General features: G+C 34.7%; 2 protein-coding genes across 2 annotated transcripts; one reads left to right on the forward strand and one right to left on the reverse strand.

Moving 5' to 3' along the window:
• Nucleotides 1–1466: 1466 nt before the first annotated feature.
• Nucleotides 1467–7637, forward strand: LOC139892482 (probable boron transporter 2). Its single transcript, XM_071875584.1, has 12 exons — nt 1467–1595; nt 2333–2415; nt 2504–2696; nt 2788–2926; nt 3022–3187; nt 5199–5365; nt 5439–5612; nt 5892–5987; nt 6138–6275; nt 6380–6699; nt 6786–7056; nt 7137–7637. The coding sequence occupies exons 1-12, from the start codon at nt 1492–1494 to the stop codon at nt 7440–7442; spliced, it is 2157 nt and encodes a 718-aa protein (XP_071731685.1). The 5' UTR covers nt 1467–1491; the 3' UTR covers nt 7443–7637.
• A 1236-nt stretch (nt 7638–8873) lies between these two features.
• On the reverse strand, nt 8874–13257 carry LOC139892483 (BOI-related E3 ubiquitin-protein ligase 1-like). Its single transcript, XM_071875585.1, has 4 exons — nt 13037–13257; nt 12220–12326; nt 10067–10398; nt 8874–9569 (listed from the first exon to the last, which is right to left on the reverse strand). Exons 2-4 carry the CDS (start codon nt 12320–12322, stop codon nt 9048–9050), a joined length of 957 nt encoding a protein of 318 aa, XP_071731686.1. The 5' UTR covers nt 12323–12326; nt 13037–13257; the 3' UTR covers nt 8874–9047.
• Between the last annotated feature and the right edge of the window lie 1255 nt (nt 13258–14512).

Raw genomic sequence — 14512 nt, forward strand, 5'->3', positions numbered from 1 at the left:
CACATTTATTATTTATGCATTTATTTACATTCTTGTAATTTTAATTCTTGTAACGACATTCAATTTCATTCCGCTGCGTACTCAATAAAGTTTATTTTTATCATATAGTGTCGTTCTCATTTATTTTTGATATTAATGTCACATTCACCCAGGCCTAACTGAGGGTGTGATAGTGGCGGAGCTGGGTCGCGGTGATAACAAGTGGCCTTACTATCATAACTCTATTTGTACCTTTAATTGATTGGTTATTGTTTCATTATTCTAATCTAGTATTCATGATTTAATTGCAAATATATTTTGACTTTTATTTATTTTACTTTTTAAAAAATAATATTACAGTAATTTCTATTTTAAAAGTTTGTTAGTTTTGCATTTTGTTATATGTCTCCATCATGCTCATGTACAAAACATGTGTATTGTATAGTTTATTTACTTTATTTTGTTTTTGATTTTCAGAGGACGATGGTGTTTATTTAAGCTTACTCACCACACACTATTTTCTCTCATTCACGCCAAAAATCATTTTCTTTCTTTTTTCAGTTTCTTCCCCCAAACCCTCTCCAATTGGCTACATCCTTTTTTCATGTCAATTTAAAGCATATATACATACATACATATTTATATGTGAGCACACGCTTTTCTGTTCTTAAAACTTCCATCTTCCACATAAATTTCGTTGCTTTCTTGTTCATATTATAATGTAAGAGCAAAACAAGCTTTTTTTTGGATCAATTGCGTTCTTTATCATATTTTTTGTTCATGGGTTTTCGTTAAATCATTCAAAGAGTAAAGCTTTCTTCAATTCTGGCGATACCCATTTGTTTTAAACCGCTTTAAATCATTTTCTGTTCAAATTTGATAAATGGGTCTTCGTTAATTTCGGTTTCTTGATTATCCTTTGAATTTTGAAGTTGTTTTTAGTTGCAGATATCCACAGTGGTTTGCTTTACAAACATGTAATTGTTAGGTTGACTAAAATTGCATTGTTACTGTTTGATAAATTGCCTAAAAGAAAGCAACTTTAGTGAAATGAAGGTTTTTGTTTAATTAATCTGGTATCTCAACTATGTCGATGAATTCGATTCGTTAGTATCGTTGTCTATTACTTTCCTATGGAGCTCAAGTAGTGAAGTTCATACTCACACAGCTCACATTTTTAAACTAACTGATTTATCTAATTATTATTTTTGGAAAATATTCATATTCATTATGTAAGTGTATATAGATTTTAACATCATGAACATCATTGAGGGTCCTTAATATAGTTTTGTACAACAAATTGACTAAGTCAACAGAAGAATTTAACCATCACAATGAAGTAAAGTTTCTTGTGCTTCTGCCCATACCTAGACGTATACGAATTCGAGTTTCTGTGGGATTATCCTTTCTAAGCTTTATATTTCAAAGTTATCTTTCAAGAAAAGAACACAAAAGTAAGCACACAGGGCGCGAGTGACGTCATTAAGAAGTATATACTAAAAAATCATAATCATGGAAGAAACATTTGTTCCGTTTCGTGGAATCAAGAAAGACCTTAAAGGAAGATTATTGTGCTATAAGCAAGATTGGAGTGGTGGCATCCGTGCGGGTATCAGGTTTGTGATTCTACTTTTAAGACAAAGTATTTGAAAAGACGCATCAAATTATATATTTTTTTGGACTTCAGTTTGGGATCACGCAGGGGACTAAACCACCCACGCGTTCATCTCCCGTAGTTGCATAACCCGCCCCTGCTACTGCCAAAACCGGACCAATCCGAGGGCATGGTCGGTAAAACCCTCCTCCCCGTGCCCCACACTAAGTGAAAGGCGACCTGGGTGGATATTTCATCCGAGGGATAACATTGGGGATAACATTGAGTGCAATGTCAGCAGAGTCGAACTACTGACCTCTCGCTAAGAGAGGCAGGCCACTACCAGTTGAGCTACAACTCAATGTGCATCAAATTATATTATATCCATAATAATATAGTATGCATCCAACATTCCAACATTAAAAGTTCATATTGTGTGTATCAAAGTTCAAATTCATTGGGTAACCCATTTTTGTTGATGGCATGACAACCATATAAGTTGCAACAAGTTATAAGACGTCGAGTATATACAATTGTAATTTTGAAGTACGATACATTTTCAGAACAGATTGCTGAACGGTTCAGCACAGATTGCTAAAAAGGTCACCACAGATTGCTGAACGGTTCAGATGTTAGTAACAAACACGCTGAATATTGAATGACATTCATGTTGAACTAATTAATTAAGAGACAATCAAACACACCCTTACATATGATGTCATAGCTGTAAAATCATTGTTATTGTGTTTTCGTGATCAGGATATTGGCTCCAACCACATATATATTCTTTGCTTCTGCAATTCCAGTTATATCTTTTGGCGAACAACTAGAAAGAGACACCGGTTAGACTTTTAATTAGTTTTCCCAATGTTGTAACTGTATCAAGTTGATTCACTTTTATAAACTTTAATGATGTTTATTGTTCCACAGAGGGAAGTTTAACCGCAGTTCAAACTTTAGCATCAACTGCATTATGTGGCATAATCCATTCTATAGTTGGAGGTCAGCCACTACTAATACTAGGTGTGGCTGAGCCAACGGTGCTAATGTACACGTTTATGTTCAAGTTTGCAAAAGATCAGAAGGATTTAGGGCAACCGCTTTTTCTAGCGTGGTCCGGATGGTACTTTTCAGTTACTCATTTGGCTTTGCATACACTGAAAAAGTTTAAAACTTTAAGTCTTAAGTAAGTTGTTTAATTTTACCAAGAACAGGGTTTGCGTGTGGACGGCCCTTTTGCTCGTATTGCTATCTGTTCTTGGTGCCTGCTCGATTATCAATAGATTCACGCGTGTGGCTGGTGAATTGTTTGGGCTTCTTATCGCAATGCTCTTCATGCAACAGGCTATTAAAGTGAGTTTTTTTTTTTTTTTTTCATTTCTACTTGAGCAAAAATTACTAGAACTTTGGTGATTAGGATGAATTTGTGAAAAAATATCATTTCGTAGGGAGTTGTAGAAGAATTTGGTATTCCAAAAAGTGAAGATGCCAATGATCCTGCCTTTCAGCCCGCGTGGCGGTTTGGGAACGGAATGTTCGCACTTGTTTTGTCGTTTGGGCTTCTTCTTACTGCTTTGAAGAGCCGTAAAGCAAGGTCCTGGCGTTATGGAAGCGGTTAGCTTTTAACCCTTAAGATATACAAAACAAAACATTTGATACCTCTTGTTTTTTTTTTTTTTTTTTTTTTTTTTTGAGCAAAAAGAAATATTTTATTAACAAGGGCCAGGAGAAACCCAAAGAGCCCAAATACAACACAATACAAAAACCAACAACTAATACAATACATTCAAATACAAAACAAGCAGACAATTAAGCCAACTTAAAACGATTGTTACACCATTGGAGACCCCATAATTCTGCTACTCGAATTCTTAACTGTGAGAGTAAGCAACTTCCACTTAATATAATTCTGAACCTCCTCTCCCAGCTTTGATGCAATTTTCTTCTGGGATCGAAAAAGCCTTGCATTCCTTTCACACCAAATATAATATACACAAGCAGCCAGAGCACATCTATTTAGGACATTCCATATATTCAAAGTGAAAGGGTATACAGCCAACCTCTGCACAATGCTGTCCAGATTATTAGGCAGCCCTCTAAAAATCAGTTTAGCCTTAACACTTCTCCATACATGATCACTGAATTCACATTGAAAAAACAAATGGTTAACTGAATCATTGGTTTTTCCACATAAAGGACATAAAAGTTGCACTTGAGACATCTAGGCTTGCATTCTATCTTGAGTATTAAGCCTATTAAGAGTAGCTAGCCACATAATAAATGCATGCTTAGGCTCTAAACCCTTAAACCATATAACATGATACCACTCAACTTTAGATCTATTACTTTTCAGATCCCTCCAAACCTGTTGAGTAGAATAATTCACAACATTGCCTTCATTAGTTTTCCACTTGTATCTGCCATTTTCAACAATAACATGATTCTGAATCTTTTGTCTTATATCTAAAATGCATTTCCAACCCCAACTATCATTACACTTATAAACAGCATCCCAAATACTACCACCCTTTAGTTTTTCCAGATTGACCCATTTACTCCAAAGTGTGTCTTTATGGGCAAACACCCTCCATACATTTTTAACCAATAGAGTTTCATTCCATTCCCTAAGAAGCTTAACTCCTAAACCCCCTTGATCTTTAGGCACACAAATATCCTTCCAGGCAACCCTTGCTTTACCTTTACTATTATCACCTTGGCACCACAAAAACCTTTAAGCAATCTATCAATTTCATCAATAACACCATGAGGAATTCTGTACACAGAAGCCCAATATAATTGCATAGAGGATAGCACAGAAGTGACTAATTGTAACCTGCCTGCATAAGAAAGTTTTCTATGCCTCCAATTACTCACCTTGCTTCTAACCTTATCAATTAAGCACTTACAATCCTTAATAGACAATTTCTTAGATAATAAAGGAACACCTAAGTATCTGACAGGCAGTTTACCAACTGAAAAAGGTAATATCTGAATAATCTTAACCTGTGAAGCTATAGGCACACTCCCAAAGAAAACAGTGCTTTTATTTATATTAGGTAATAAACCAGAAACTTGACCAAATTCATCCAATGCCTTCTTGATCACTCTCACTGATTTGATATCCCCATGACAGAATACCACAAGATCATCAGCAAAACAGATATGTGTAAGCTTCATATGTTTACATCTGATGTGATATTTGAAACTTGGTTCACTTCTTATGTTTTTGGCTAAGATAAGAGAGAATACTTCCATAACTAAGGTAAAAAGATAAGGAGAAATAGGATCTCCTTGTCTTAAACCTCTACCACCCTTAAAGAATCCCTTAATCTCACCATTAATGCAAATTGAGAAGGAAGGATTAGAGATACAGGCCATTATCCATTTAATCATCTTATTATGCACACCAAAACAGCCCAATTTGATACCTCTTGTTCTTGATGAGTAGAAGTGGCGAAATGGGCAAAATGGGCAAAATGGGTAATGAGTCATAATGGGTCATTTTTAAATTTGGTGTTAACGGATTGGATTGACCCGTAACTTTTTTTGTCCAATTTCTTTTCTTTTTCTTTTTTTTGTTATCTGTTTTGTTTTGTGTTTTGCTGACTTATGGTTACTTTTTAAGGGTGGTTACGGGGATTCATTACGGATTACGGTGTTCCGGTAATGGTTGTTGTTTGGACCGGTATTTCATATATCCCGGTTAACGACGTCCCAAAAGGGATACCACGTCGACTTTTCAGTCCCAATCCATGGTCTCCTGGTGCATATACTAACTGGACTGTGGCAAAGGTAAAATACGTGATCATACTTTATCACTCGCATAAATATATATCTTTTTCTTATACTTAATAACGACTTGTAGGAAATGTTGAATGTGCCACCTGTGTATATCGTTGGAGCTTTTATTCCAGCAACCATGATTGCAGTGCTGTACTATTTCGATCATAGTGTCGCATCTCAACTTGCACAACAAAAAGAGTTCAATCTAAAGAAACCGTCTTCATATCATTATGATCTCCTTCTGTTGGGATTTCTGGTAAGCAATCCTTCATATCTGATCTCCAGTGACTTATAAATCAGTGATGTGACACTGGTTTTGAAGATATGTCAAATTATTTGGCTGCCACATGAGCGGAAAAAGGTTATATGGTGAATAAGTCATTGGATACATTCAATGGCAATAACTGAAAGTTTGACACAAACAACAGAACCTTTTAAAGGCTGAATAAAGATGGATACATATTCATACATTTAAACTTTGCTTTAATCGACCCGAAATATATACATTCATCTTTATCACTTTTATTTTGGTCAGACATTGTTATGTGGACTCATTGGAATTCCTCCAGCTAACGGAGTTATTCCACAATCTCCGATGCACACCAAAAGCTTAGCCACTCTAAAACATCAGGTACATCGTATTTTTTCGGATTTTTGGTCTTTTGCTACTAGATTTTGATTTTTTTTTTTTTTTTTTTTTTTTAAAAGGCAATAACTTTAAAACTAAAGCTACTAGATTCTGATTAAGGTAACACTGTTTCGTTTCTCCGTTTTGGAACAGCTTCTAAGAAGTAGACTTGTGGAAACAGCTCGAAGAAGTATAAGTAAAAATTCAAACTTGAGTGAGCTATACGAGAACATGCAACAAGCATACAACGAAATGCAGACACCACTTATTTATCAAAATCCATCAAACCTGGTACGTAAACTTCACTCTATCTCCCTAAAAGTTTCAAACTTGGTAAAGTTTTATCCTTTTTTCAGAAAATTGGCTCTTTATTTATAATTACTCTTTTTAAACAGGGATTAAAAGAGCTAAAAGAATCGACGATACAACAAGCTTCTAGTAGTGGTTACATGAACGCACCAGTTGATGAGACCGTATTTGATGTTGATAAAGATGTTGATGACCTTCTACATGTTGAAGTCAAAGAACAACGACTTAGTAATGTGCTACAAGCGTTTATGGTTGGTTGTTGTCTTGCTGCTATGCCATTACTTAAAAAGATCCCAACTTCGGTTCTTTGGGGCTACTTCGCGTTTATGGCTATAGAAAGTTTGCCTGGAAATCAATTTTGGGGACGTATATTATTACTTTTCACTGCTCCAAGTCGAAGATACAAGTAAATTTCATTGATTTTTTACAAATTTGAAGTGTTAAAGCGTTTCTTGATTATATTCTTGATTCTTGTTTGATAATCTTGATCAGGATCTTGGATGAAAACCATGCTACATTCGTGGAAACGGTACCTTTCAAGACGGTTGCTGCTTTCACATTGTTTCAAACATTTTACTTGCTTGCGTGTTTTGGCATCACGTGGATCCCAATTGCCGGTGTTCTTTTCCCACTTTTGATCATGCTTCTTGTTCCTGCAAGGCAATATTTACTTCCTAGATTCTTTAAAGGTGCTCATCTTCAAGATTTGGATGCAGCTGAATATGAAGAAGCATCAGCCACATCCTATAATACGACGTTTGGTGTAAGTTAACATGTTATTGTAGAGAGTCAACTCTCAATCTATACTTTTTTTAACAAGTGATACAATTGTGTTTTTTGCAGGATGATGATCCATATTCAAGAACACCACATGTTGATAGTGTGTACGTTCTTGATGGAGTTATTACAAGAAGTCGAGGAGAGATTCGCCACGTCATTAGTAGTCCAAAAATAACAAGTTTGAGACAAACACCAATTGAAGGTATGACACCTGTGTATAGTCCACGTGTCTCACAACGGGTTTACAGTCCACGATTAAACGAGTTTAGGGTGAACAAGAGCCCTAAGATAGCCCTACGAATCAAGAACACTCCAAGTCCGGGTCCATCTGTCCTTGGTCAAACTAGTAATGGTTCATCTCCTTGCTAACTTGTGCTTAAGAAGTGGTGTAATTGTGCTATAATGATGGTTTTTGCAGTGTGAGTGCTTTGTGGAAAAAGATTACAAATTTGTCATTATGATCTATTTTCTTGTATGTATGCATAGGCAGGGCAGAGCACATCTTATCAAGTTTTATAATGGAATAAAAGTTTTATCAAATATCAGATCATAAGTACAAAGGTAGACACAACTAGTAAAAGACTACTACTTTGATTCATTTATACGAGTACGTGAAAACATATAGATTGCCTAAACTGAACTTTACAATTATAATGATTCGTATGACAAAAAACGACATGTATGCGATGAAGTGTCATCTACAAACAATAAAGAAGATTCCTCTGTCGAAGTTCTGAACAAAATAATGAAATGATTTCCATGTTCTTATAATGGTTCATTGTATTGTATCATAATTCACCTCTGATTGAACTCCCTTTTGAATCATAAGGAAACATATAATTTCAAATTTTAGTTGAATGATTTGGTGATTGAAAGGGTACATTTGTTAGTGGAATACAAAGGATTCATTCCACTACATGTTATCAACTTGTACCTTCATGTTTATTTTAAAGTTTTGTGCTTTATTTATTGTGAAACAAATCTCTTAGTGATCACTCCATTGTCACTTTGTTGTGACCCTACTCTATAGTTTACCATGTTTTTCAAACATCAGAATACAAGTCTGCTTCCATCATTTGGTATCTTACTCTTGTATACAATGTGAGGGATAATGACAACATAATGCGAATTTATTTATTTGGCGTAAAAAGTAATTGAATGTAGCAGAAAGAAAGCATAAACCAGATATGAATAAAGCATATCAGAAATCTATAACCATGATTATCAGAAGTTGAAGTAGACTAAAATGATCAATTTGTGTCAACTTCCAAATGTCATTTTAAAATACAACATTTTTTCTGTTTCATCTTTATTGTAATCACTAAATTTTGGAAAAAGTTTGATTGTGCAAAACGAAACGCGTAAGCGAAAGAATTTTCATATTGAGGCTACTCGAAGAGAGTGAATCAGATGTACACGGCCTAGAGTATCCTCATGACCGTGTTTGACCCTTTTCATATGTTTACCTAGCGACTTTACAATTTCAGTTGATTATAAGCACTTAGGTTATATATTACTCCCAATCGTCCCAAATATATAGTACAGTATTCATTTTTAGGATGTCTTAAATTAATAGATCACTTCCATAAATAGATAACGATAAAGAGATAAAGTTCTTTTAAATACACGGTGTAAATTTGGGAGATTTTCTTTTATACCGTTGATGACATTTTATTAAACTGCACGTTCTTTAGACAATAGAAAACTGTGTGTTCTTTAGACAATAGAATTGGAACGGAGGGAGTAATATAGAGTAGTTGTGAAATGTTATATTGAAGACATTGAACTATACATGTAGTCAAACATTGCATCTTTTGTAGAAGCAAAATAATTCTTCCATGTAACCAAAATTTCATCACAAACAAGCCCAAAACCAAATCTTGCTTCAATTTCTTATGCCAAGATTCAATTTTTACGCATAATTCGCATAATCACTCAAAACACTTGACAGGAGCCATCATTTTAGCGCTCAATTCAAGACGTGAAAACATGTACACTTTCAGTTCTCGCTGCCTGACAAACAGGACAAATTTCCATAAATGCTTCACAATCTTTACATAAACAGAGGTGCCTACAAGGGAGTAACAAAACACAAACTTCTTTAGCATTGCACGCTCTGCAGTTTAACGCCTTCATAGAAAACGTTTGATTTGGGTTCCCCAAATCGTTAACATTTGTATACGAAGCAGCATCGTCTACCTCACTATCACCAAACCCTTCTTTTGCTTGCATCGGCTTTTGTGCGATCACTTGTTGAAGATTGTTCTTGAGAGTGTTTACTACTGACTCGTTGTATTTCGCTCTGTAGTGCCAAGCTTGTGCTTCCATGGCAACTTGCTTTATTTTCAAGCCCAATTCCATGTTTCTTCGGTTCATGTTAGCAATTTCCATATCTTTTTCGCTTAACTTTTTTGTTACTTCTTTCTCCAATGCGTTTAGTAACGATGCAGTATGTTTCTGGTTCAATTCTCTTATTCCCTTGATGATATTTTCTTCCTAAACAATACAAAAATGCTCAAGTGATTTGTAGTTGCAGTATGTTTTTGGTAAAATTTGACACATTCAAATGCAATTGCTCCAATGTTCTAAACCATTTATTTTGAAATAACTAGATTATGGTTGTGAAGATATAGTTTTTGCAACCATAGTTAATGCGTTGATATTTACAGATAATATTAAAAAAAGATTTTTCTAATGACGGCCCTAAGGGTTGTCATTAATGCGCATAAATGAGTTGTACATAGCAGTTACATTTGACTTTTATGTGATGGTTTATTGAATATTATAAGTTTTTATGCACGTTAACTACAGGCCTTATGGCTGTCGTTGGCAAAATCCACAGAGAAAATGAAGAAAATGTTTAACCCATTTCCACCCGAATCGACCCGTTACCACCCGTATGATGACCCATTTCAATCAAAAGTCATTATAACCTATTAACCAACCCACCCAACCCGAATGACTTGCAACCATAAAATCATTAAAGGCTTTACCTGAAGTTTAACATACTGATTAAGGAAATCTTTTTGACGATCCATCTCAAGTTTAATACTATTGGTGAGTGAATGAGTAACGGGATGAAGAGGGTTCAAGTTTCCACTAATGGATGTGACAGACGAGTTGCGTGAATCTTCCTCATAAGATAGTTTCAAACCGGTTGATACAGGATTTGAGTTATCTTGACAGAAATTGTTGTTTAAGGATATGTGAATTTGTTGTTGTGTGGAAACAGGTAGCTCTCGTGCCCTCTTGATCGGACGACTTGAAGCCATTGCAAGCTCATTTCCCGCAAAGTTTATGTTATCCAGTGTACAATCAACTGGAACTGTTGTCGTATAAAGATTGAGTAAGCTATGATACATAAAACAAACAATAGAACTTGCAAAGACAAAGTTCAAATGAAGTTACTATATATAAAGCAAATAACTGATCTTGAAAATAGTAGACCTTGCAAAGACAATATAAAAACATATGCAAGGTTGAAAATCTCGATGATTATGGAGTAGCCGGTTGGGACTTTTAAGGGAGTACTCGGCAACTCGGGGAGAACTCACGGAGTACTCAGATGTTGACCAAGTTCGACTTTGACCAGTTTTGACCGAGTTTGACCAATTTAAACTGATTTTCTAGAGTAATCCCTAGTTTTGATCGATTTTCCAAGTAATTCCAAGTTTTGGCCAAGTTTTGACCAAGTTTGACCGAGTACTCGCGGAGTATTCCCCGAGTTGCAAAAACCGATTACTCGCCGAGTAATTCCGAGTTCTTCAACACTAAACGTATGGATAACAATTTCATTTAGTACTTCATATCCATTTTAACCATCATGTTGAAATCTAACTAGCAGCACTTATTGGCAGGGAAATTATTGAAAACGGTCAAAGGGATAACCCGGTAAAGCATCTGGGTAAATATTAACCTGCTGTTTGGATAAGTGTCTAAAGTAAGGTTGCAACCATCAATCTGATTGTTTGTCAAAAATGACCAAAACGGGTGATTGCCCTTCAGTTTTGAAACTCATCATCTAATTATTTGTGATGTGGTCCAGCGGTTGGTGGCCTGCCTCCTTTAGGGGAGGTTAGGAGTTCGACCCCCGTTGGCTACATAAAAAAAACACAATTTCATCCCTGCCATGAAGTATCCACCCATGGCACCTTTCCCATATCGTTTGGGGGGTAAAGGGGAGGGGGGGTTTTACTTGGCGGTGCCCTTGGATCGGTTTCAAGGTTTCCTCCCGGGCAGCGATGGGGGCGGGGTTTATCGCTGCATCGGCATAGTCGAAACGGGAGATGATCGCAACGGGTGGTTAAAGTCCCCTCGGGTGATCCCAATTACTGTTCAAAAAAAAAAATTATTGTGCTTTCAAGAAGCAGATATTCAGTAGCAGGAATAAAACTGGTTCTGATCTTTAAAAATCATAAACAAGTTTAATAATAATCAAACACTAGAACAATTGAAATATCAATGCTTTAGATAGAACTCCCCCAGCCAGTTTCCTTACAGCTGATTTTTCTTCTTCTCATTATTCAATATCACATAGTAATAACCAACATTTCTGATGATGCAATATGATTTTACCGAAATTCAATCTAGATAAACGTAAATTCACCGAAAGGGCAATTGGCCTAACAATATCGAGTTGCCACTCTAACCGAGAGGTTATGATAGGACCGATAGTCCAAACAACATGTCATACATACAAGCCCAAGAGTCCATTTAGACTTGTATGCATACATTTGTTTTGTCTCATGACCAATGTGGGACTTTGGTTTGCACCCCTACAAACCTAAGTCCCTCCCTTAGGCCTCCCCTCGAACGATAGCTGGGTCCACACATCATTAGGCCGCACCGAGGCGCCCAGTGCGCCGTCCACCACAGGCTATAGCCTGACTCTATACCACTGATAGAATCAATAGCCCAAACAACATGTTCTACATACAAGTAGTCTGTTAGTACTCTAAAACGAATTGGTAGTACAGGGAGTTCCCTTAAACTTATATGCATACATTTATTTTACCGATGTAACACATTGGTTTGCACCGTTATGGATTCAGGTCCATGGTGGAAAATATTAGTGGATAAAAATTGTGTTGAGTTGACTTTTTGAAAAAGAAAAAAAAAAGTAAATCCTGAACAGAAAGAAACTCACATTTTTCAAATAGCTGAAGCTGAGGCAATGCACTCATATCATATTGTTGTTCCTCATGGAAAGCAGGATATCCAGAATGGCCATTAGTAAGACCCCCAAACATGTTCCTGTAACCACCAATAATATTTCACACATCAATAACAAAATCTTTTAAGTTTCCAGTTTCAACTACAGACGATTAACAAATCACAGACAAATATCTATTCTCTAAACGCACAACAACCCAGATACATCAAAATCACAAATAATGAAATCAACACCAAACCATGAATGATGAATATGTCAAACAAGAACCCTTAGATCTAAAAACAAATTTCTCTTATTTTTACCATAACCATAAAAGGGTAACATAAAAATCAAAACTTTATCATCAAAGAAACACCTCCGTTACCCAAAACAAATCAATTCTTTGGAAATCAAATAGTTTTGACATATATAACATAAAAATCAAAACTGTATCCTAAAACAACACCCCCATTACCAAAAACAAATCGATTCTTTGAAAATTAAAGTAGTTTTGACACATATAACATAAAGATCAAAACTTTATCCTAAAAAAAAATACACCCATTACCCAAAACAAATCGATTCTTTGAAAATCAATTAGTTTTGACATATACAACATAAAAATCATAACTTTATCCTAAAACAACACCCCCACTACCAAAAACAAATCAATTCTTTGAGAATTAAAGATCAAAATTTTATCCTAAAAAAAATACACCCATTACCAGAAAAACATCAACTCTTTGGAAATAAATTAATCTTGATGAAAAGAATTACAGTATATTATAGAATGTGGGCAATAGTGACATACCTTTAAATTCACAATAGGAATGAAAGGAGATAAATCAAAATGATGAAATGGGTGTGATGAAAGTAGTGGGTGAGAAATGGGTTGATATGATGGTGTTGTGTTGTGTTGTTGTTGATGATGTAAAAAGAGAGAGATAAAATAAAGAAAGAACTTGTTGAAGAATTCTTCTTGTTGTTGTTGTTTCCATTGTTATCTCTTGTCTTGTGGCAGCTTTGTTTTCATTTTCCCACCAGTTAAATTTTTTTTTTTTTTTTCTTGAAATACGGTTACCGACGTGCGGACTACTGTTTGCGTTTGATTGTTAATTTTGACTAACTTTTTTTCTATTTTTTTTGGTACCTTATTTCATCATTCTTTTCGTTGTTTTGTGGATTTTTTCTTTCTTTTTGGTTGATTCATTATCAGTATTAATTATTCATTACGATCACATATCCCCAACAAACTTTTCTTTTGACTCAGTTCTCGGAGTATTTATATTTATTATTATCGCATTTTCCTCTTCTTTTTTTAGAATAAAGTTGTTACTTTGTGCCTTAATTTTATATATTTTGCATAGGAGGTGATGAAATAAGTGTGTTAGGTGTTAGTTGATTGGTGGTTGATTCATAGGAAACTTAATTTTTGTCCATCTCGTATATCATCTTTTATACAGTTTCCAAGTGTCGACGTAAACTTTAATTTATTTTGAAAAAAATAATGTGCGACAATTTATTTGATTTAACTAAATCCTTAGTACACAAGTTAAATTTTGACTTATTATGTGTATCAAAATTTAACTTTTGATAAAATGTGACAACTCTATAACTCAGAATTTTATTTGATTAAACCCTGATTTCACGTCACTTGAACACACAATATATCCAAATTTAGAAGTTGATACACACAATATCCTAAAATGAGGTTAAGTTCACACATATACATCTAAAATTAACTGCAACTACATGCACTAATCTTTTTCTATACTTAAAAGCAAATGTAACCAACTAATAGAAATAAATGCACTAATAGATGAACCAGAATTATTAGAATTGGTGATAACGGGAAAAGTGATAAATGTTGAACGTGCCACATCTTAGTTGTTAGTTACTATTGTTAAGTTCAATCGTTTAAGGAGTAGTACTAATTTGTAGGCACTGTCTTGATTAGTCATTAGCTAGTCATTCATATAATTTATTCGTAACTACTTGATTTGATATATAACAATATGGTATGATTAATTAGTTGATTTTTTAAAAAGTAGAAGGCCCGGTTGTCTTGAACTACCGAGTATTTATGTTGAATATTTACTATTAGATGAATTTTCATTAGTACTTTTTTACTCGTAGTTTTCTACCCATCTCTCTTTTTCTTGGCAAAATCATCTTGTGATATCAAAGATTATTATTATTATTATTATTATTATTATTATTATTATTATTATTATTATTATTATTATTATTATTATTATTATTATTATTTTTAACAGTAGTTTGGGAT

The sequence above is a fragment of the Rutidosis leptorrhynchoides genome, chromosome 2 (genome assembly GCF_046630445.1).
Source record: "Rutidosis leptorrhynchoides isolate AG116_Rl617_1_P2 chromosome 2, CSIRO_AGI_Rlap_v1, whole genome shotgun sequence".
Taxonomy (NCBI): Eukaryota; Viridiplantae; Streptophyta; class Magnoliopsida; order Asterales; family Asteraceae; genus Rutidosis; species Rutidosis leptorrhynchoides.

What these genes read in the sequence shown, in the direction of transcription:
- LOC139892482 (XM_071875584.1), top strand. Translation starts at nt 1,492, where the DNA reads ATGGAAGAAACATTTGTTCCGTTTCGTGGAATCAAGAAAGACCTTAAA. An exon ending in ACAACTAGAAAGAGACACCG is followed by an intron (nt 2,416 to 2,503) that starts GTTAGACTTTTA and finishes ATTGTTCCACAG; the next exon opens with AGGGAAGTTTAACCGCAGTT. An exon ending in GTCCTGGCGTTATGGAAGCG is followed by an intron (nt 3,188 to 5,198) that starts GTTAGCTTTTAA and finishes TTACTTTTTAAG; the next exon opens with GGTGGTTACGGGGATTCATT.
- LOC139892483 (XM_071875585.1), bottom strand. Translation starts at nt 12,322, where the DNA reads ATGTTTGGGGGTCTTACTAATGGCCATTCTGGATATCCTGCTTTCCAT. An exon ending in GCTTCAGCTATTTGAAAAAT is followed by an intron (nt 10,399 to 12,219) that starts GTGAGTTTCTTT and finishes ATACGACAACAG; the next exon opens with TTCCAGTTGATTGTACACTG. An exon ending in ATCAGTATGTTAAACTTCAG is followed by an intron (nt 9,570 to 10,066) that starts GTAAAGCCTTTA and finishes TGTATTGTTTAG; the next exon opens with GAAGAAAATATCATCAAGGG.